The 24,146-nt window shown below is 35.6% G+C and overlaps 1 protein-coding gene across 3 annotated transcripts in view; it reads left to right on the top strand.

Annotated features, from left to right (window-relative positions):
- Positions 1-24,146, top strand: part of IFT80 (intraflagellar transport 80) — a 163,454-nt gene that overhangs the window by 38,901 nt on the left and 100,407 nt on the right. For 2 of the 3 annotated variants that reach the window (XM_071214590.1, XM_071214591.1), the window contains exons 5-8: positions 679-747; positions 18,125-18,234; positions 22,052-22,141; positions 22,854-22,991. In XM_071214590.1, coding sequence (XP_071070691.1) covers positions 679-747; positions 18,125-18,234; positions 22,052-22,141; positions 22,854-22,991 — 407 coding nt within the window. Of the gene's footprint in view, positions 1-678; positions 748-18,124; positions 18,235-21,428; positions 21,480-22,051; positions 22,142-22,853; positions 22,992-24,146 lie in introns of all 3 variants that reach the window. The other variant, XM_071214589.1, reaches the window with a different exon arrangement.

The following is a 24,146-nucleotide window of genomic DNA, read 5'->3' as shown; positions in this document are numbered from 1 at the left end:
GATAGCTCACGTGAGAGAATAATTAAGCTCCATCTCATGAAAGGAATAACAATTTGTGGACTTGTTTTAAAGCTACCACATCTATCCTCTAGGCCTTTCTATGACTTTTCTCAGTGACTTGTCTCTTCTTTCATCTTTATCTTCAACTTCTCCTTTTCCAGTGGTTCCTTTTTCAGCATATAAATGTGTTTAAAATTAAAAATTAAGCAGAAAGAAATTAAAATCCCTCTCTTAATCAAACAACTCTAGTTACAGTTCTTTCTTTCTTCCTTTTTCAGTTTAGCTGTTAAAAAGAGTAGCTTAATACTTCATTCAGCCCCCAACTCACTGGGATTTGGCTATAATTTTTATTATACTGAAATCACTTTTTGTTACAATTCTAAGATGGACAATATAGTTAAAATGCAAGCATTATTTGAATAGTATAAGTCTTCTAAGATTGAAAGAAAAAAATAAAATTTTAGGCATGGAAGTTAGGCTACTTTGATAAAATTGTTTCAAAGTAATTTTTATTAAATTTTACAATTATGAAATGCTGTCATTTAATTAGCATGAATTGTGTCTGAATTTTATTACTAGTATCTAGTAATATAGATACTATTGATCCTCAAATGCAAATTTAGTGTTTAAATATATTTTCTAGAGGTTAAAATATCAATTATTGTTTTCTCTTTACAGTTGGAGAGGATGGACAAATAAAAATTTGGTCAAAGACTGGGATGCTAAGATCAACTTTAGCTCAGCAAGGTATGTTTTATAATTGATAATTTTATTTTTGAAAAAGGGTAGATATAAAAATGTCTTAACCTTTATCCTTTTAAAACAATTTAATGTAGTTTTTTTCTCTTTATTTTTTTTAAATGTTACATTAAAAAAATGTAAGAGGTCCACCTATATCCCTCATCCCCCTTAAGGTAGTTTTTGAGACTAACTTTGGTCCAGTTCAAACCCTGAAATCTCTTCTTTCTTTTTACACCTTTTCCTCTTTCCATATTACTTGATAGACCACAGTAACTGTTTTATTCTAGCCAAGAAATATAAGAAATACCCAAGGGCTTTTCTTTACATGTTTGTTAGTCCATATAAAGGTAGTGATAAGCTAATGTTTCTTTTAAAATAATTCTGAAGATTTTGAGCTAGAATACAATTGTGTCTGAATTTTATATAATGAATTTAATTTTATATAATGAATAATTTTATAAAATGAATATAATTTTATATAATGAATTTTATATAATTTATATTGTTATATAAATCACAGTGAGAGAAGACATTAAGATTATCTCCTGAATTACAGTCTCAGTAACTTCATAATATTAACACCCTTTCTAAATTATGTTGTATGTTTTGCTTCTATACTAATGGAGGGGAGTGGACATTCGGATGATCCAGAACTTGATAAACCAAAAACTATTTAGGGAAGCATCTCAGTTTTCCATGTTAATAGAAAGAAATGGCAATAAAGTCAATCCCAGTGATAATTCCTATTGAGATTTTGACTACATCTGATTTTTTGTGTGTGTAGCAGATCTGTTTTCCTAATTAGGTTTTACTTGGGAATAATAATAGTTTTTTAATATTGACCTCAGCACTTATCAGCTGATCTTTGGAGACAGTTGCTAAAAAGCCTGCAGATTATTCTTCAGAATTGTATGATAAAGTAATAATTGTAAAGCTTCTCCAATAACTAACTTTCTAAAATGTTCCACTTTTTTTTTTTGTAAATTCTTCCCAATCATCTCCTTACCATTTATTATAATTTCATTCATTATGTCAACTTTTTGAAGTCCAAAGTTGAAACTTGGAATAAATTTTTTAATATAAACAATGTTAACTGTAGAGACTAGGTGAAATAGCTATTACTTCAGTGTGATACCCATAAGTCTGGAAACCATTCAGTTTCCAAAATTGGAAGTACAATATGTTTATAAACTAAGGATGTCCTATAAATCAGAGGTCACAAACAGGTGGCCTGTGGGATGAATCTGGCCCACTAGCATAGTACAAGCCCAACATTAAAAACTGGGACATTTCACAGGTAAATTTGAATTTCTGGTTTTCTCTTGAAAAACAAAGATCGAGCAACATTGGGTCACCTTTTATGTATATATAGTCAGCTGGAGTTCATTAGTGGTTGCTCTATATTTTAGTTGGGTTTTAAGCTTCTTCTTATTTTTCTTAGTTTGCCTACACCATTTATATGGGTTACATGGTAGAATATAACAAATATCCTTAAGGAATTTGAGTTTTAAATCTGTGCTTTAAATGAATAATAATGAACATACAATTTGATAGTTATAAATGTTGCAGGGAACATTTAAATCTTTTTATTTTATTTTTAAGCTTTCATTTAATTTTTAATAGGTAATACATTCACATGGTTCAGAGTTCAAAATGTAAAAAAGGGGGAAAGTAACTTTACATCCTTTCATATCTTAAATACTACCTCTGTCTTCCATATTAACCCTGCCTTCTAGCCACCCAGTGTATATTCCCAGAAGCAACTAATGTTACCATTTTCTTGTGTAGCCAATATGTATTTTTATTTCCTCCCTCCTTCCCTCCCTCCCTTCTCCCTCCCCCCACATTGTTTTGGGCTTGCTCTGTGCTTTCTGTTCCATTTGCTGTGTGTTTGTCTGTGTCTGCTTGTCTTACCTTTAGATAGCACTGAGAACCGATCATGGGACCTTCCAGAGTAGGAGAGAGGTACTCAATCTCATGTGCCACTTCAGCTTCCTGATCTGCTGTGTCTCTTATTGTCTGTCCTTTGTGTCTCTTTTTTTGTTGTTGTTGCATTATCTTGCTGTACCAGCTCTCTGCTCTGGCCAGCTTGCTGTGCGGGTCAGCTTGCCTTCAGCAGGAAGCCCCAGGAATCAAACCCTGGACCTCCTATATGGTAGATGGGAACCCAGTTGCTTGAGCCACATCCGCTTCTCCTTTTTTCTTTTATTAAACAAGTAGTAGCATATTGTTAAGTTGGGTATTGAATCATATCCCCCACAAAAGGCCTGCTTAGGTTCCAACCCAAGGTTATGTGAATGTGAACTTATTTGTAAATAGGCTCTTTGAAGATGCTATTAGTTAAGGAGTGCCCAAATTACATGAGGGTGGGCCTTAACCCAATGTGGCAGAAGTCTTTATAAGCAAAGGAAATTGTACACAGAAGCAGAAGCCACTAGGACAGCAGAAGCTGGAAGCCAATATGTTCTGGAAGAGAAAGGAGAATATACCTTGTGCTGGTTTGAGTCTTTTGTGGACCCCAGAATATCCTGTTCTTAAAGTAAATCCATTCCTCTGCATGCAAACCTATTGTAGATGAGCCTTTTTGATTAAATCACTTAATTAAAGACCTTTGATTCGATTGAGTGACCCAGGGTGGGTTTTAATTCTCTTGCTGGAGTCCTTTATGAATGGATAAAAAATGATAGCCCAAGAAAGAAGGCTGCAGAGACAGAGAAGCCTCCCGTTGTTGACAAATCTGGGGGAGGGAAAAGCTACAGATGAAACAACCCAAAGCTGAAGCAACAGGGCATGGAGGAGAGGGGAGAGATGAGCGGAACCTGCCATCTACCTGGGCACCCACAACTGGGCTTGGGGAGAAAGTGAGCCTAGAGGAGAAAGCAGAGACTGGCAGAGCTGCTATTGTGTCTTGCCATATGGCAGGAGACCAGGATCACCAGTAACCAACCTTCCTTGAGACAGCATCTCTGATGATGACTTCATATGGACATTTTCACAGCCTCAGAACTATAAGCTTTAAAAAAATTTTTTTAAAAATTTATCCCTCCCCTGTCCCCCACATGGTTCTCTCATCTGTCCATTGTTTGCTCGCCTTCTCAGGAGGCACTGGGAACCAAACCTGGGACCTCCCACATGAGAGGCAAGTGCCCAACAGTCTGAGTCACATCTCCCTGTGGGCTGTGGCATCTGCTGGCTTCTGGCATCTGCTTGTTGCAGTGGGGAGGCGGCGTCTAACTCACTGCAGTGGGGAAGTGGCATCTAGCTTGTTGCAATGGGAGGTGGCATCTGCTCACCTTCTTTTAGGAGACACTGGAACCTGAACTCGGGGTCTCCCCTGTGGTAGGCAGGTGCCCAACTGGCTGAGCCACATCTGCTCCCCAACTATAAGCTTTTAACCTAATAAATTACCCTTTAAAAACCAACGCATTTCTGGTATGTTGCTCCCAGCAGCTTTTAGCAAACTAAAACACACCCCATGCATTGCCTTGTGATGGAAAAGCCAAGGACCAAGGATCGCCTGCAGCCAGCCCCAGAATGTCACAGTCTTTGGGGAGCAAGCATCGCCTTGCTGTGTCCTCTATTTTTTGACTATGCCTACCCTCAACAAATTCCCATGATATGGAATTTGTTTTAGCAGCTAGAAAACTAATGTGCCTTATCTAATATAGTATGCTTCTTGCTCTTTTCACTTGTATCATAAACTATCCTTGAGTTCTATATCAGTACATAAAAATCTTCCTCATTTTTCATTTACTATTGAGTAATAGTTTATTATATAACTCTGTTATGTACTAGGAACTATTGTAGGTGCTAGGGAATAAAGCAGGAACTAGACAAAGATCCAGTGCCCTCATGGATACCATAATCTATACTATATCCTTTTAAACCGTCTGCTGTTGATGGATATTTAGGTAGTTTCCAACCTTTTGCTTTTACAAACAGGGCTGCATTTAATAAGTTGTTTGTATATCATGTAGTATGTGTATGGGTAATGTGAAATTGCTGAGATAAAGCCATGTGCATTTATAATTTTGATAGCTATATTGTCTAATTGCCCTCAGTTGTACCTGTTTATTCTCTTACTAGTTGTAAGAGAGTGCCTGTTCATCCCTCTCTCTCTTCATAGTGTCTTTTTTCTTAATATATTTTTTATTTATTTTTAGAAAATACATGGATCACACAAACATAGTGTCTTAATATACTTTCTGATCTTTGCTTGTCTAAGTGAAAAATTCTAAATATAGTTTAATGGTGTAAAGTGGTATCTCATTGTGATTTTGATTTGTATTTCCCTGATGGCTAGTAATGTTGAGTATCATTTTATGTACTTATTGTATTTTTGGAGAAATGTCTATTCAAATCCTTCCCCTTCCCCCGCCCTTTTTTTTTTGAGGCACCGGATATTGAACTTGGGCAGGCACTCAATGAGATGAGCTACACCTGTTCCCCCTTTGTCCATTTTTACATTGGATTAGTTGTCTTTTTATTGTTGAGTTGTAAGAGTTATTTATATATTCTGGATACTAGACCCTTATCATACATATATCATTTGCAAATATTTTCCCCCATTCCATGGATTACTTTTTCACTTCTTTTTTTATTTTTTTATTTTTTTTTATTTTTCTTTTTATTTTTTTTTTAGATTTATTTATTTATTTAATTTCCCCCCCTCCCCTGGTTGTCTGTTCTTGGTGTCTATTCGCTGCGTCTTGTTTCTTTGTCCGCTTCTGTTGTCGTCAGCTGCACGGGAAGTGTGGGCGGCGCCATTCCTGGGCAGGCTGCTCTTTCTTTTCACGCTGGGCGGCTTTCCTCACGGGCACACTCCTTGCGCGTGGGGCTCCCCCACGCGGGGGACACCCTTGCGTGGCACGGCACTCCTTGTGCGCATCAGCACTGCGCATGGGCCAGCTCCACACGGGTCAAGGAGGCCCGGGGTTTGAACCGCGGACCTCCCATATGGTAGACGGACGCCCTAACCACTGGGCCAAAGTCCGTTTCCCACTTTTTCACTTCTTAATGGTATCTTCTGAAGCACAAAGTTTTTAATGAAGTCTAATTTATCTATTTTTCTTTGTTTTTGTGTGTGTGTTTTTGGTGTCATGCTTAATCCAAAGTTATGAAGATTTCCATCTGTTTTTTTTCTAAGATTTTTGTAGTCATAGCCCTTACATTTAGATCTATGATTGACTTTTTTTTGATCTTTCAGATTTAAAAAATATGTATTTGCATATTTTAAAAATTGAGCATTCCAATAATTAAAATGAATTAAATTTAAAAAATGGCACTCTGATTAAACTGCATTTTACAGCCTGTAGTACACCTTGGACCAGCTTTGCTTTTACTTTAGATTTCACTGTCCTCCCACCCAGCTTTTTCTTTCACCAATATGCAAGTTCTTTTCCTTCCCTGCCAGCCAGACAGCAGATAGGAGAGGCAGGCAGGGCCTTCCTTGTCAGTAGTTCTTGATTCTTTGATATGAAAAGGGGCAGCACAGTCATTTAAACTTGATCTAACCTCTCTGCATCTTACAAAGTTAACGGCTAAAAGAAGTAACATAAGAAGGCAATGCTCGTGAAATGAGTGGTGCATATTGGCGGCACATGCCTCATTACGATTCGCCTGCTTGCTTCACCTGTTCTATTGTTTCTTCAGAAGACAGTGGATTTTTCTCTTGCATGTCTGTCTTCTTCATCTTATTGAATTGCTCAATCTCAGAGCCATATTGGGTTTGTCAGACGTGGTTATGGAAGCTGCAGGTACAAAGGCAAGAAAGACTTGAGTTAATTTTTATGTTTGATGCTTTTTGTTAGAGAGGGATCGTGGTACTTTTTTTTTTTTCTAAATAGGTAAGTAGGATTTTCTTAAAAGCTAAAATATATATATATTTTATGTATATTTTACATTTATTTATTGTATATGTATATGAAATATCTGCCATATATTTTATACATAGCTGTAATTTCCTTATTAAATGGCTATAAAAAGGCTAATCATTTTTGTTCTATTTTAATATTATAGTTTAACTCAAGATTTATGTTAATTATGAGATTAATGAGCAAAATTAAGCTAGGTAGAGTTTTCTATTTTAGTTAACCTGTCGGTAACTAACTCAGATAACTGAATAATCTGTTATCTTTTCTTGGATTAAGAATTGTAAATTGGGGAAGCAGCTTGGTCCAATGGATAGGGAGTCTGCCTACCACATGGGAGGTCCGTGGCTCAAATCCCGGGCCTCCCTGACCCGTGTGGAGCTGGCCCATGCACGTGCTTATGCACGCAAGGAGTGCCGTGCTATGCAGGGGTGTCCCCCACATAGGGGAGCCCCACGCGCAAGAAGTGTGCCCTGTAAGGAGAGCTGCTCAGTGTGTATGAAAGTGCAGTCTGCCCAAGAGTGGCGCCGCACACATGGAGAGCTGACACAAGATGACACAACAAAGAGAGACAGATTCCAGGTGCCGCTGATAAGAATAGAAGTGGTCACAGAATAACACACAGCAAATGAACACAGAGAGCAGACAGCTGTGGGGGAGGAGGGGAGAGAAATTAATAAATAAATAAATCTTAAAAAAAAAAATTGTAAATTTACCATAGAACTATGTCTGAGTTTTTTAATCATTGGTACCTCCTGTATTTTCCTAATAAGGCACAGATGTTTTCCTCTTGGTCTCTGGGAAAAGTAATTAGGAAAATTAAGTTATAATGATACCAACTCAGAGGGAAAAATTCCTGATTGTTTATAAAGTTTGATCTATTAGAGACTACAAGTTTTGAGGGTAATTGTAAATCTGAACCACTGAGGGCTGGTTGTTAAAGGCTCAAGCAAGAAGGTCAAGGTGGGTAGGGGTGGGGACTCCTTCCTCTTTTGGGGAGAAAAATCTATAAATTGGCACAAAAATGAAATAACACAAGCCTGAGTTATTGTAAAATTCAGAATTCAGTGAACAATGTTGAAAGCATTTTTGATTTTTTTTACTACATGTTCATGTTATTTATACTTATTCCTTAATGACTAGAAATTAATTCTTGAATTTTTTTCTCAATCATTGGAGCCACGTGTTCAGGTAGAAAAAGTCACAATCCTCACCATCTCTTCTAATACACAAATGTCGATACCAGGTTTTCTCTGGTGTTATGGAAATTTGACTTAGTTTAAAAATAATTCTCACTGGTACCTATGAAGAATTATTGTCCTTATTAGAGAAAAATAATGTGTAGGCTGGGGATAATTATAATTAAGCTCTATCTTGTGTAATGTTTTACATTTTAATTATACAGTAGATTAAAATTGGAGAATAATTCTGCAGCCTTTAAAGACATCTTCCTCCCTCAGCTACCCTGCTATCTTCAAAAGTATTGCTATATTGTGAAATATTATCTTTTTTATGTTTTCCCTATTGTAAAAATATTTGAGAGATTAAGAAAAGTCTGTTTTTGAAAAAAAAGGAGAAAACAGTACATTTTTTAACTGTGTTGAGTCATTACAATTTCTTGAGAAAAAATTAGATATGTTTTGCATATATTTTATAAAAGATCTAAAAATTCTATTGGTATAAGTGAAATAACTAGCTTTAAAAAAAGTCAAAACCAAAAACATTTTGTCAAGAATAAAGCAATTTTTAAAGAAGATTTATTTTATTTATTTTCCCCAACTCCCTTGTTATTTACATTTGCTGTGTCTATTTGTTGCATGCTAGTCTTCTTTTTTTTAGGAGGCACCAAGAATCAAACCTAGGACCTCTCATGTGGGAGGGAGGTGCCCAATGGCTTGAGCCAACTCCACTTCCTGCCTTGTTGAGTCTCTCATTATATTTCCTCCTTGTATATGTTGTTGCGTAATATTGTTGCATCAGCCCACTGTGCCAGCTCTCTGTCCTACTTGTCTTTTCCAGGAAATACTGGGAACTGAACCCAGAACCTCCCACATGGTAGGTGGGAGCTCAATTGCTTGAGCCACATCTACTTCCTAAGAATAAAGCAGTTTTAAACCAACCCAAGGAATATGGACTTCCACAGGATTCTAAATCTACTTGAATCTAAGACAGGCAGATTCACAAACACTTCTGCATTTTTCATTTTACCTACTGGATATTATATGGAAGAAAAGTCCAGAAACAGAAAAAAGTTAATTTTGATATAACAATAACGCTGAGAATCCCATTGTTGTAAACTTAGTATTAGTGTGACTATAGATAAGTTGCTTAACTTTTTGAACCTCTATTTTCTCATCTATGTGGATAATATCAGCACCTACTTTATAGGACTCTTGTGAGGATTGAATTAAATTTAACACTCTTCCTCATGTGTCCTTCCATATCCTCCTTAACTTACTCTTTTTTTTTGTCAGTGGCATGGGTATCTGTGTTTCTTTTTGTTGCATCATCTTGTTGTGTCAGCTCTCCATGTGGGCGGCACCATTCCTGGGCAGGCTGAATTTTCTTTCACTCTGGGTGGCTCTCCTTACGGGGCGCACTCCTTGCACATGGGGCTCCCCTACGCAGGGACACCCCTGCGTGGCAGGGCACTCCTTGTGCGCATCAGCACTGCACGTGGGCCAGCTCCACATGGGTCAAGGAGGCCTGGGGTTTGAACCGCAGACCTCCCATGTGGTAGACGGACGCCCTAACCACTGGGCCAAGTCCACTTCCCTCTATTTTTTCTTATACCAAGGCACTTTTCTTCTAATAAACCATGTAACTTCCTTATTTATTATATTTATTATCTGGTTTTCTGTGAGCATCATGAGTTTTGGGGTCTGTTGGTATGTTCACTAATGTATTTCAAGCCCCTAGAATAGTGTCTAGCACATAAACAATGCTCAGAAATTGTTTATTGAGTTAAATAACATATGCAAAAGAGAGTGCGTAGCTCATAGTTAAAGCACTCACAAGATGTTTCTACTGCTTATTTTACAATCGTTACTATAAGAAGAAAGATTTTCCTCATTTTTATTCCCTAAAGCCATCTCAACTTTCTTTTTTTTTTAAAAAAAAGATTTAATTATTTATTTCTACCCCCTTCCCCATTGTTTTCTGCTTGCTGTCTGCTTTCTGTGTCTGTTTTCTGTATAATTCTTCTGTGTCTGCTTGTCTTCTCTTTTGCTGCATGTCTTATTGTCTCTCCTCTGTGTCTCTTTTTGTTGCATCATCTTGCTGTGCCAGCTCTCCACATGGACCAGCACTCCTTGTGCAGACAAGTACACACATGGGTCAGCACTCCATGTGGGCCAGCGCTCTCTGTGGGCCTCCTCTCTGCTCAGACCAGCTCATTGTGCAGGCCAGCTTGCCATCACGAGGAGGCCCCGGGAATTTAACCCTGGACCTCCTATATGGTAGATGGGAGCCGAATTGCTTGATCCACATCTGCTTCCCTCAACTGTTTCTTCCTCTCCTCTAGGAAGAGGTGAAAATGCCATAGAATTTTTTTTTTTTCTAATTTAAGAATATGTTTTTTCAAACTAAAGGTAGTAATCTCTGGAAATAGTGTCTGAGGAATATATATGTTACCAAATAGAACACTGACTTTTTAAAAAAAATCGAAATCTTTATTCATTTTGTTTTGCCTTTTTAGAATTAAAACCCATGGAATGTACTAGAAATTTAGATTTGCATCTCTGTCTTGTTCAGTGTCTTATCAAGTACAGCCTCTACTGGTGCAATAGCTCTGAGATGAAATTCTTGGCAGATCAAAGCAGAGGGTAGTGGTTCCTACAGTTTCCTTGTAAGCAAATAAATTAGCTTCTGAGTAAGTTATCCACAGTCCTCCCCACAATAGTGTTGAACAAAATTAAAATAGTTTTTGGTACTGGAAAGTAGAATGTTGCTAAATTATAAGTCCCAAAAATGTGGAAATGGCTTAGGAATTAGGTAATAGATAGACACTAGAAGAATTGTGAGATGCTTGATTTAAAAAAAACTAAATTGCTTTGATGAGGCTTTGATAAATGAACGTTAAAGGTGCATTCAATGAAACCTTAGAAGGAAATAATGAATGTCTTATTGGAATCTGAGTAAGGTGGTCCTTGTTATAAAGTGGCAGAGAACTTGCTGAAATTGTGTTCTGATGTCAGATTGATAGTGGAACTTGTAAGCGATGAACTTGGATATATATCTGACGCGATTTCTAAACTATGTATGGAAATGTGCAGCCTGCCTTTTTTTTGCTGATACTGATAGGGAAGAGAGGGCAACAAAGGTTGATGTTGTGAATTGTGAACTACAAATTGGAGCATAGAAAATTTTCATGTGTGTCAAACTTTTATGTCTCTTCCATTGTCTTACGGTTATAGGGTGACATTAGGTAGGCACTCCTATATGGGGTAGAATATGAACTGGGGACACAGTTTTGCAGGGAGGAAGATTTCATAAAAATCTGTAAAGTCAGTTTTGGATTCCCTTGAACAGGCTTCTTTATAATCTTCCATATAGCTAAATATTAAATAACATATTTGCTTATATGAATATGTGATTTTGTTACTGAAAATTTTAATATTTTTCTCAAAAAAAAATATATTTTAGTAGAGAACCAGGCATTACCAATAAACAAAAATCATGTTAAAATCACTGATAATATTTTAGTATATATCCTTTTGTCATACCTCTCCCTGCCCTGTCCAATGTTCTGTATGTTGTTTCAAAGAAAACTTCTTCAGGGAATTCTTATCTTGAAAATAATGTTAAAGAATTATATAGCCAAAAACCCTTTAATAAATATTTATAATTTTCATTTTTGAAATCTCTACATACACTAACAGACTTTTGCTATTTCTAACTTATATGTTGAGATGTTAAATAAGTTGGATAAAAAATACCATGTGTTGTTCATTATTGCTAAACTATTTCTTCTGAATCAAAAGGTTATGCTTTTAATAAATGAATTAAGAAATTGCTTATATAAAATTATATAATATATACATATATAATATAATCAGAGCTGTTTTTAAAAATTCCATGTTGGTTTTTTTTCAACATGATAATTCAGAACTTGTATTAAGAAAGAAACCTTACAAGCCTGAGGAGATTTTACTTTTATTTATAGTATATATTTATAAAGTGGTTATTTAGAATGGTTATATAGTTCCATATGTTTTGACAAAGATATACAGTCAGTCATTTAACTGCTATCATAGTCAAAATACAGACTATTTTCGTTACTCCTCATCCTGTGGGTTTGAGTTTCTTTTACTTAGCTTAATGCTTTTGAGATTCTTCCATGTTGTTACCTGAATCGGTAGTTTGGAGGATTAATATATTTCGATCTTTTAAATTTTATTCCTAATTGAAAGTGGCCAAATATACCATATTAGTTTTCTTTTCTTTTCTTTTCTGTTTTTTTGAGGTACCAGAACAGGGATTCAACCTGGGACCTCTTATGTGGGAAGCTGGCACTCAACCACTGAATTACATTGGCTCCACTGAGTTGGGTTTTGTTTGTTTGCTTGTAGATTTTTGTTTTTGTTTTAAACAGGCACTGGGGACTGAATCCAGGACCTACCATGTGGAAATCAGGCACTCAACAGTTTGAGCCACGTCCACTTTCCTATATTGGTTTTCAGTACTAAGTTATTTTTGCAAAATTTATCTTAGAGTATTTAGAAAGCATTATGGATTCAGAGCTCCTCCAGTGTTAGTAAAATGAATATTAATCATCACTTTATAGTTAATGTATATTGAAGATGTAGGAATTTGGTCTTAATTCTGTAAGGTGTGGGTAAGCTCTGTGAAGAATGGAATCCCTCCAATGGAACCTGCCTGTAATGAATTTTGTAAAGGAGGTAAACTGGAAATATAAATAACTGATGTACAAGGCACAATGTGTTTATTGCTATAAGGTGCTGGGAGAACAGGAAGGCAGACATCAGTGCTTTAGAGGGAAGGGAGGTACGGGAAAGGCTCCCTGGCAATTACTGCAGCATCTTTTGACTGGACTTTGAAGGATGAAGAGATTAGGTAGGAACTGCGATTGTTTGCATTGGAGTGGAGCTGTGAAGAATTTTAGCTGATTGGAAGCAAAGAGGCAGCACAGCATGAGGCATGGAAGTCAGTTACGAGTATGAATAGAACTCTCTGGCCAATGTTTTAGTTTTCTGGGCTGTTTAGCAAATACCATGAAATGGGTTGGCTTAAGCAATGGGAATTTATTACTTATGGTTTTGAGACTGAAAGATAGTTCAAATCAAGGCATCATCAAGGCAATGCTTTCTCCACAGACTAGCATTCTGGAGGTAGTTTCCTGCAATCCTTGACTCCTTTTTCACATGGCAACATCTGATGCCTCCCTTCTCTTCCAGGTTTCCTTGTTTCAGCTTCTTAGGTCCTGTGGCTTTTTCTCTCTATGGCTGAATTTCTTTTTCTTATGAAGGACTCCAGAAATAGGATTAAGACCCATCCTGATTGAGGTGGGACACCTTTTTTTTTTTTAAGATTTATTTATTTATTTATTTCTCTCCCCTTCGTACTCCACCCCCCAGTTGTCTGCTCTCTGTGTCCATTCGCTGTGTGTTCTTCTGTGACTGCTTCTATCCTTATCAGAGGCACCGGGAATCTGTGTTTCTTTTGTTACGTCATCTTGATGTGTCAGTTGCCCGTGTGTACGGCACCATTCTTGGGTAGTCTGAACTTTCTTTTGCGCTGGGCAGCTTTCCTTACAGGCACACCCCTTGTGCCTGGGGCTCCCCTACATGACGGACACCCCTGCGTGGCATGGCACTCCTTGTGCACATCAGCACTGCGCATGGGCCAGCTCCACACGGGTCAAGGAGGCCCTGAGTTTGAACTGCGGATCTCCCATGTGGTAGACGGACACCCTAACCACTGGGCCAAGTCCGCTTCCCTAGGTGGGACACCTTAACTTGAAGTAACATTATCAAAAGGTCATACTTACAATGGGTTCACACCCACAGGAATGGGTTAAATTTAAGAGCATGTTTTTCTGGGGGGTACATACAGCAAATCACCTCAACTAGGGTACATGCTGTGTGAGGGATAGTTCTATCTGAAAGGCCAAGACAGTCATGGTCCGTATGCTAAATGAAAGGGTTTGGATTTTATTGCATAAGCACGCAAAACCTTAAAAAAAAAAAAAATTGAGTAGGAGAGTGAGAGATAAGGACTGTCTTTAAGGAATATTATCTTAGGAATAATATGTAGGATAAATTAGAGGAGATAGAAATGAAAAGGCAGTCAGCAGTATGGAGGTTACTAAGACGTTCTATGTTAATGTTGATTAAGGCCTGAACAGAGGCAGTGGCAACGGTAATTGAAAGAAGTGCATAATTCACAGTGACTGAGAGGGAAGGGTACCCAGTTAGCAGTTGAGCATTCAGAGGAACCAATAAATTACAGTATTTGTGTGGATGGATGAAGAGTTTTGAATACGTGGAACTTGAAGTTCTGGTATGGAGATGTCTTTGGGGCCACTGGAAAAGTTGTGGTAGCGCTCAGCAGTAAAGGCTGGAATATTAACTTGAGAGTCAGTTACATAAAGGTGAAAGATGAAAGGTGAATGTATGGGGGAAGTTGAGATGTCCAAGGAAGAAGTTACTGATAGAAACTAAAGAAACAAATGCCTTCATTAAAACTTTCTCCTGTACTGACTCAGTGACATACAGACTAAAAAGTTGCTTTTTTGGAATAAATCCTTCTTGATTAACTACAAATGGAATGAAGGGGAAATCTCTTGGTATTTGAATCTTGATTATTTAACAAAAGAAAAAGAATTAAGTTCCTACCACCATGAACAACACAATAGGCAAATGATTGCTTATTGCATTACAAAGTAATTTTTAGTAATAGTAATTAACAGGTTTTGCTTATATAGCCCCAGACACTGTTCTAAACACCTTCCTTCAGTCTAGACCTCCATTGCATTCAAGACAACAATAGCTAATGCTTCGTTATCATAGTGAGCAGTTTGAAAAGCATTCTTAAAACATGCAAAAACATTTTAGGGGATACCGCTATACTATAAATGTGAAAAACATGGTATATTTGACTAAGTACTTCCTTAAAACAATTGAAATACATTTTTGTCTCCTCTTCTGTGGTTTAAAATACCTTCACCAGTTGAAAGAATTTAGATAATTTGTTTTACAGAGAGATAAGGGTCTGACATTTAACCCAACCCCAGGTGCATGTGGTTTCTTAAAAAATGTCAACAAGCTCCCATGATCTTAGTGTACAAAGTCAGAAAAACAAGATTTTTTTGAGTGTCTTAACTGAAGTGAACATAAATAAAAATTCCTTTCATAAAAAGCAAGAAATTGTTTATTATAAAATCATTATAAAATGATTTTTATTAAGTACTTTGGTCCAATGAGAAATTAAAATCTTGTTCCATAATTTGCTAAACTTCTTATTTTAAAGTAATTCAGTCTTAAGTCTAAATTAGTTATTTCTATACAGACTTTGCAAAGTAAAGTGTAGCACTAGGAATAATTTATGCTATAATACTTTAAAAACAAACACTATGAGATTTGTTTCACATGCTAGTGGGTATGAATTTCATCATAGTATAAATCATTATTTTCTTTGTGAAGCTACCTCATCCGCTTTCAGTAATGACTTTCATCAGAACCACCCAAATTGGAAGTTGTAGAGCTATGCAGTTTATCTCTTTTTTGAAAAGAAAACATTCACATTTATAGTAGTTCCATGCTTTTATTATAAATTTAAGAGATGAATGTAATGAAGACTTCTCTTAGTTCTTGATGTTATATCCATTTTGAATTTTTAATGGTTAGGAAGAGTTGAGCAAATGAAATTTTAGCCATTAATCTTGTTTAGGGTTGCTTTTTTTTTTTAAATCACACACAAAGGACTCCAAATATTTTTTCATTGCTTGTATTTTGATTGAAGAAATATGGTTCAAACACATGTTATGAAAAAGGAATTATTTAGTATTTCCTCCATAGCTTATTTTATTTTATAAGTCATTATACCTGTTTCTTTAACATTATTTTTGTTTAAAAATTGCTTTAAATAAAGATAAAAAGTACACAACAAAATTGTTTTATAAACATGACATGAATCATCTCCATGTCCCAACAGGGAAGATAAGTATTCTGAAGAAAGGTTTATAAACAAGGAAATGGTGACCCAGCTGACTTAATAGAGCCACAAATTCAATGTCAAAGATAGGAGGATGAAAGTATCCCTAACTCTTCATCCTATACCCAGGCTCTATTTTTTTACCACAACTAAAGGGCTAAAGTCACATCCTGTATAACTCAATGGGAGTTGTTTTCACTGAATTATTTCCTTGGGGGTTGAAATTTTCATAGTTTAGTAAACTCCCCAGGAAAGTGTGATTTCATTGAGTATATTGATGGAGATTTGATAGCCTATAAATTAAAATGTTTATTTACTTTTTTTTTGCATGAAAATTACTACAATTCCTTTTGTCACCAAGAACTACATTTGAAATAACTAGAAAGTTTTTTAGAGTTGAATTCTAGTCATTTGGAGATTTACCTTTAAAACCCAGGTCAGCTCCTAGCTACTTTGAGAGGCTATTCCTAGAGCATGCACTTATCAAATACAGAAGAAGGAAGAGGGCCTTCTGAGGTTAGTCATCTCATTGGAAGAATTTCTGTAGGTTCCAGTAATATAAAACAATCTTAGATAACATTGACTAAACTGGATATTTGATCTCATTGTGACTTGTGGTCTAAACTGTAAAAAGCGTGCTTCAGGGTTTATTGGACTAGGTCTAAACTAGACTTTATAAGGCATTTACCACTGAGATATGCTCACAATTGAATTATGTGTTCTTTGGGAACAAAATGTCCTGAAGGAAGTAGAGTGCCAACTGAGCAAAAGCATTTGTCTTAACTGAAGTTTATTCTCTGTTAATTACAGTATTGAATTTGCCATTTAAGTAAACAATTAAATCTTAATGATTGTCTTAAATCATAAAATCTTAAATCTGAAATCTTAAATTTCAGATTGCATTTTACTGAGAATATAGATTCCAGAAAGGTTTGCTTATTTATTTGTTCATTCATTGATTCACAGAAAGTCAACTGCTGCAGTAGTAGCACAGATTTTTTTGTTGTTGTTACTGGAGGCCAGGGATTGAACCCTGGAACCTTGTATACGGGAAGCGGGCACTCAACCACTGAGCCACACTGACTTCCATGAGTTGGTTTCCTCGTTTGTTTTGTTGTTTGTTTTTGTTTTTGTTTTTCAGGAGGCACAGGGAACCAAACCCAGGACCATCCAGGTTGGAGGTGGGTGCTCAACCACTTGAGCCATATTTGCTCCCCCTGTACAAATTTTAAAAGCTTGATTTTGGGGAGTGGTTGTAGCTCAGTGGTTGAGTGCCAGATTCCCATGTACAAGGTTCCAGGTTTAATCCCTTGTACCTTGGGAAAAAAAAACAAACTTGGTTTTGTAAATATACCTGGTTTAATATTTGATTCACTTTCATAATGGACATGTAGCTGGGTCAGTCAGTGGCATTTACTACCATATGCTGTTCAATAAATATTTTCAATTTTTAAAACTAGGCTCACATAAAGTATGGACTTTTGGAGCATATTAGGTAACATAGAAAATAAATTAAAAAATGCTATCCCTAAATTTGATTGAGCTGGAAAAAAGAAACCCCTAAATTGCTGTCATAGGAAATTGAAAACAGGATCAAATTTAATGTAGCTGATAGTAGGTAGGTAAATCAACCTTGTACCTTCCCCTGGAAGTAGAATCAATTTTATCCTGGTTATAGAATATTTGAGCCTTCTTAGTCTAACTTTCAGGTCAAATCTATACCTGATGTAGAGTTAAACTTTCCTTTATCTAATATTTAATTTGCCATTTATGAATTCATATGTGGGAGGAACAGATCATTTTGGAGTGGGATGATTTCTTTCCATTGGACTACTGCTTAAGCAAAAGGTGAAGGGAAATTCTGCTGCCTGTTGGAACATCAGGATGGGAATTAATCTATATGATGAGTATGCCATATTTATTTTACAAAGAAAATTTGAGTCAACTTACACTTTTAGTCAGTTTAAAGCCTGATGCATGTTGATGGGAAATGATAAACCTTGAGTTTTCTGATTTCTCTTTACATCTTAAAATGTAAATTTAATTTATTTAATTTATGTCAGCATACTATCTGGAATTTCTAAAAACAATTTCTCAGCACGATCAAAATAAATAAAAATGTACTTTATCCTTTGCTAGTAGTAGATTTTCAATGCCAATACTAACCTGGTGTTTATCAATAGAAGTCTATACTCTGGTTTGAAAGGGCCATTGAATAAGGAAGAGATAAAATGATACCCCAAATTGTTTTCTAACTATTTTTTGTTCATTCAAACAATCTCCCTTTTATAAGGCATAATAATATTTACCAGTCTTTTTTTCCCTTTTCCTTTTTATAGGAACACCAGTGTATTCAGTAGCATGGGGCCCTGATTCAGAAAAGGTCCTTTACACAGCAGGCAAACAACTGATCATTAAACCTCTTCAACCAAATGCTAAAGTTTTACAGGTACTTCTCAGATATTTGCAAATTGTTATTAGGATCTGCCCACTATGTGAGCAGGTGCTTTCTTAGGAGTTCCTATTTTCTGGGTGGTCTTTTTATAGTCTGAGACCTTTAAATAGGTGGTTTTATCAGCTTCTTTACAGAAAGGGGACTATATGGTTATGTTTTGAACAAGGTTCGCTTCCCCCTTATTCCAGCTCACATTATATTAGCAAATCATAAATGTGTTTTCAATTACAGAATTGCCACATGATTTGGCACAACCAGGCATCTTTAAATTTAGAAGAAAGATCCTCAAATGATAGAGTTGAGACAAGACAGGACTAAATCATAAAACTTTTAGAACTTGCTTAGACTTTGTTTTTTATCGTTGTCACCATAGTCATTATCTGTTCATGCACTGAGCTCTCTCTAAAAGCTCAGCATTTTTTTTTTTTAGTATTTTTAGAGTGGAGGGATTTTGTAAAATTTTAGCAAATTAAGTGTATATAGTTTTACTGATTATATAGAGAATATTTATCTTAATAAGTGTTAGCTCACATTTGGTTTTGTACTACTCAGGAAGGAAGAAGATTTCAGCTATGAGCTGAATCTTGAAGAGGAGAGAAGGTTTTTTCTAAGCCCAGAGATCAGGAAAAATGATTATTCAAAAAATGTGAAAGGGTCAAACAGGATCATATAAAAGCGAGCAATACAATGGTGGTGGTTAAGACAGATCAGAGTAGGACAAATGAAATGAAAACCTTTAAGCATATGGCCAAGATTTTGATGTTTGATTCCAGTGCTAAAAGGTAGAATCATTTCCCTCACATTTGGATAATGACACAGTATTAAGAATGTAGTAATAAGAACATAGGCTTTGGAGTTTTTCACCTGGGGTCAAATACTCACTTACCTGTGTATGACCTTAGCCAATTTATGAAATATTTTTGCTCCTCATCTCAGCTTCCCTATCTCTTGTTAATGCTAATACTTATTTGATAGGATTGTTATAAAGATTAAATGAGTTAAATTGCAAAGTATGTAGAATAGTGCCTGGCATGCAATAAGTTCTCAATATAGAGAAGTTGTTATTATTGATGTCATTATGTTATTATGTCATCTCTAACTTTTAGTCATACCTTAAAGGCCAGGGAGGCCAGATTTAAAAATATGGATTAACTAGGTCCTGGGTCAGGAATTTGGTGGTGGAGATTGACAGTCTATAGCAGGCATAAAAATATTTTAAGAAGAAGCATTAGGTATAACAGTTGAATAAATTTAGATTTAGGAGCGGCGGACTTGGCCCAGTGGTTAGGGCGTCTGCCTACTACGTGGGAGGTCCGTGGTTCAAACCCCGGGCCTCCTTGACCCGTATGGAGCTGGCCCATGCGCAGTGCTGATGCACGCAAGGAGCGCTGTGCCATGCAGGGGTGTCCCCCGTGTAGGGGAAACCCATGCGCAAGGAGTGCGCCCCGTTAGGAGAGCTGCCCAGTGCAAAAGAAAGTGCAGCCTGCCCAGGAATGGTGCCGCACACACGGAGAGCTGACACAAGATGACACAACAAAAAGAAACACAGATTCCTGTGCCGCTGACAACAACAGAAGCGGACAAAGAAGACGCAGCAAATAGACACAGAGAACAGATAACTGGGATGAGGGGGAAGAGGAGAGAAATAAATAAATAAATCTTTTTTAAAAAATTAAATTTAGGGAGAAAGGAAATACAAATGACTTTGGTGTTCCATATTTATAAGCTGTATAGATTATAGTGTCTCTGTATTTGTATATAGTCAAATGCATGTGTATTTTTACTGCATACAGAACACTTTGCTCAGAACTATGAGAACCAATGAAAGAAGTAGATGATACAAGTCCTTGTCCTTAGGCAACTAAGGTAAAGAATTTGGCACAGGATAGAAGCAGGGAAAGACTAGTTCTGACTGCCTTTAGGCAAAGACTTCTATACCAATTGCTTATACTCTGAAAATATGCTATGAAATTATACAGCAAAAAACCGGACAAGTTGAATCTTTTAGTTTATAATCTATAGCTGTGTGAATTTGTTCAGATACCTGTAATTAGGCTTGTATAAATGAGACTCAGTAAGGTGCCTGTCTCACCATTACTGAATTAAATTATGGTTTAGGAGTTCTTTAGAACCTTCAGGCTAGGAGGTAGTGGAGAGAATTAAAAATATCCTTTGCCAAAATTCAGTTAGAGTGAAAGAGGAGTTAAAGTATAATTAGTAACTTAAACTAAAACTCTTAGGGCTTAACCACATATTCAAATTTGGGGTCTCCACAAAGAGAATGCATAATTATTTTTTGCTTGTGAAATGCTGTTCAAAAGTATATACCCCCATGTCCTTTAAGACCCTCTAGAGATTCTTCTAGGGACTCAAAACTTGGTTTTAAAGTGAGGAGGCTTTTACTTATTTATTCATTCAGTAAAAACATAGTGTTTACTTACTATATATCAGGCACTATTCTGAGTGTGAGATAATTCAAGGTGGAACAGAACATAGTTCTCCCTTTGAGGAGCTGGTTGTTCATAATAATCTTACAAAGTTGAGAAATCACTGAACATTATGCATTATATGTAATATATATATTATGTGTAATATATAACTGTATATGTAATAAATACATTGACATCCTAAGTTACAGTATAAGCAAAATTTGAACTGGGTTTTGTACGTAACTTTTGAGTAAACAAAAAATGAGTTTTGTAGTTCTAAAGTGAAATTCTTGAGAACCATTGTGAGTGTGTGTGTATTTTCTTTGTCCTTGTAGTTTATCTTAAGATATTGGAGTAACTTAACAATTTATTGTGAGAATTACTGCTTTTTAACATGTATTACCAAAACATTTGTTTTTGAAAATGTATATTTTTGTATAAGTAAAACAAGCTATGGATTATTGCTTATTTTTAGAACTAATTTGACCCTAATTTAATATTTTATTCTTTATACTTGAAACCGATAGGTTGGGAAGCGTCTATAGAGAGAGCCCTTAAAATTGGCTGCTCTTTATATGAAATTTATTGGATCATACATTAAAAATGTACCTTATAGTCTTCAAGGAAAGTTAATTTTTAGCTATATTATTCTGCCTAAACATTGTGAAACATAGCTTTTAATTACATTTGTTTTAATAAGTAAATGGGCACATGAATTGCATTTAAGACCAAGTAGATAACCTTACTTTCTTTCTACAGTGCCAACTTCTGGGTGACTTCAGGATGAAAGCATCATCCTTTTCTTACATGGTAAATGCAGCAAAGGTTCTCAAAGTAGTCCATTTGTGAACCAGAACACAAGAAGGTTAAGAGAATGAAGGTTAGGGGAATGTGCAGAAAAGAATGAAGAAAGTACTAAAGAAGATATTAATATAGTAGGAATTAGACAAAAAAAGAGAATTCATAAACAACTATGAAGGCAATATCAATAATAGTATCAACTGCACAAAGGAGACAAGATTCAGATTCAACTAACATTTTTGGAATGCATAACATATTCATTCCAATGTTATCACACAAATGTCAAGCTTGAAGTAGTTCAACAACAAGTGATTTTCTATCAGGAATAAAGGCAGCTACTGAAATTTATGAGAAAGTAAGCTATATAGTGGATGGCATAGTGCTAAGGGTTTTCATTAGTTTAAATTAGAAATGAAACGAGAAAATGAAGTATTCCCAATGACTATAAAAAGAAGATAGGAATCCCTGAGGAAAGGACAAGAGAAGAATCATTAGAATAAAGCAGAGTGACTTTTCTTATAGAAAATACTTTTTAGTGCCCTTACAATTATAATTAATACCTTTTTTTTTTTTTTCAATAGTGGAAGGCTCATGATGGCATTATTTTAAAAGTGGATTGGAACTCAGTCAATGATCTTATTTTATCTGCTGGTGAAGACTGTAAATATAAGGTATGTAATGTTTGGATTTATCACCTGGTTGAATTTAGTTGAAAAATATTTAGCATATAAAAATGTTCTTTTAGTCTCTCATTTAGCCATGTCTCTTAATCATTTAGCAAGTTGTTATTTTATAATTTTAAGTGCTGACTCTATAAGGACTATCTCATTGACCAGTAGAACTTGATTAAGTAGCAACATAAATAAATCTTCTGGTTTTGGTAACTCAATTTAAATCAATCCATTTAAATTTTTAAAAGTCATCCCTACTGGTTTACTAAGCATTGATTAGCTTCAGATCAAAATAATTTGTGGGAAAGAATAAAATTTAATGAAGCTATTTAGTTAGAGGAAATACAAATGAAATAAACACTTTAGGGAAAGATAATAGAGCACTTCCTGGGATAAAACTAAACAAAAAACTTAGACATGTTAACATTTCAAAATTTAAACTGTTATTGAAATTAAAATGACTTAAAATGAGAAGATTTTTTGTTTAATCAAAGATACAGAAAAATCTGAAAAAATCACGTTATATTTTCTTTTTGAGATATTTAGTTTTCAAGAGATACAACTTTTTTCTTTGTCTTATATTAAAGACATTTAATTGCTATTATTATGAAGCAATGATTACCAAATCTTTATCTGATACCTTATTGGAGGATAAACTTGTTTGTAATAATATGTTAACTGTTAAAAGATTTCTTAAAATTTGCTTTTGTAGGTGTGGGATAGTTATGGCCGCCCACTGTACAACTCACAACCTCATGAGCATCCTATTACCTCGGTTGCCTGGGCTCCAGATGGAGAATTATTTGCTGTTGGATCATTTCATACTCTACGCTTGTGTGATAAAACTGGGGTAAGTTATAGTGGTGAGTAATCACAGATGTGCTGTAATAAATGTGATAATGAGCAACACACATGGTTCTCAATCTTTAAAAAGCATTTTCAGTGAATGTATTTGATTGAATCTTTCTGATTTGTCTTTTTAATACCCTGATTCGATCAGTTCCAGATATATGGGACCATGTGAACTCTTTAAGAATGCTGTGTTTTCTACTATTTGTATTTCTGGAAATACTTAATTTGAGCATGATTGTGAAGGATGGTGAAGTAGTTAAAGTATTAAAATTTATGCCCAAACGATATGGAGAGCTCAGTTTTAAACTTTTTTTTCTGTCAATATGTTTCATAAAGAAATTTTTCTTGCATATTTTTGGTAAGGAATTAATAGTAAAATTTAGAAGTAGTCATTTTAAAGCAAAAGGATATCTTTCTCTTTGTCAGGAATTCATATTTGAATACATCTAAAATTTTTTCTCACAAGAGAAAATGCCCTCTATACAAATTCTGTTTAGAACTTAGACAAGCAGCCAAGCCCAGCAGCACTGACTCATTGTCCATGAGGAATTGGATGTTCCATTGAAGTACTCCAGAAGCTGCAGCGTTGCATGGCAAAAAGGCTTTGAGCAAGACTATTCCTACACTACGCCAAACAATGAGGAAATAACAGGGTTGTTATATGGTTGATTTTTCTCAAATGGAAAGTAAGACCGTTAACTTAGAATTTTTAGAGCTTTTTAAATGACCTAATAAGTTTTTCTGATACTTGTTCTCTGTTGCGTAAGATATAAAGTCCTCTGCCTGGCTTTAAAACGCCTCTGAAACCTGGTGTCATAACAATTCAGTCTTTTACCCCACAACTCTCTAATGTTGTCCTCAAATCAGGCTGAACACTGGTACGTGAATCTTCACTGCTTCTAATATCCTCACTCATGTTTTCCTTTCATGGAATGCTCTCAACTCTGTCTTATAATTACTGAGTTCTGCTCATCCTTCAGGACCCATGTCATGTTTGACTTCCTTTCATGATGCCTTCAGAAGACAATCTAAAGTTCATTTCTCTATTGTTCTATTGTTGTCACATCTAGGTCTCTCTTTCCTCACTTTTAACGTAATTGTTAGAATAGATCATCCTATCACATAAGAACCTTTTACCTTTGATTTTTAAAGA

This window comes from Dasypus novemcinctus, chromosome 4 (assembly GCF_030445035.2).
Source record: "Dasypus novemcinctus isolate mDasNov1 chromosome 4, mDasNov1.1.hap2, whole genome shotgun sequence".
Classification (NCBI taxonomy): domain Eukaryota; kingdom Metazoa; phylum Chordata; class Mammalia; order Cingulata; family Dasypodidae; genus Dasypus; species Dasypus novemcinctus.
Note: the sequence above shows the minus strand (reverse complement) of the source record. Positions and strands in the feature narration are given on the sequence as shown.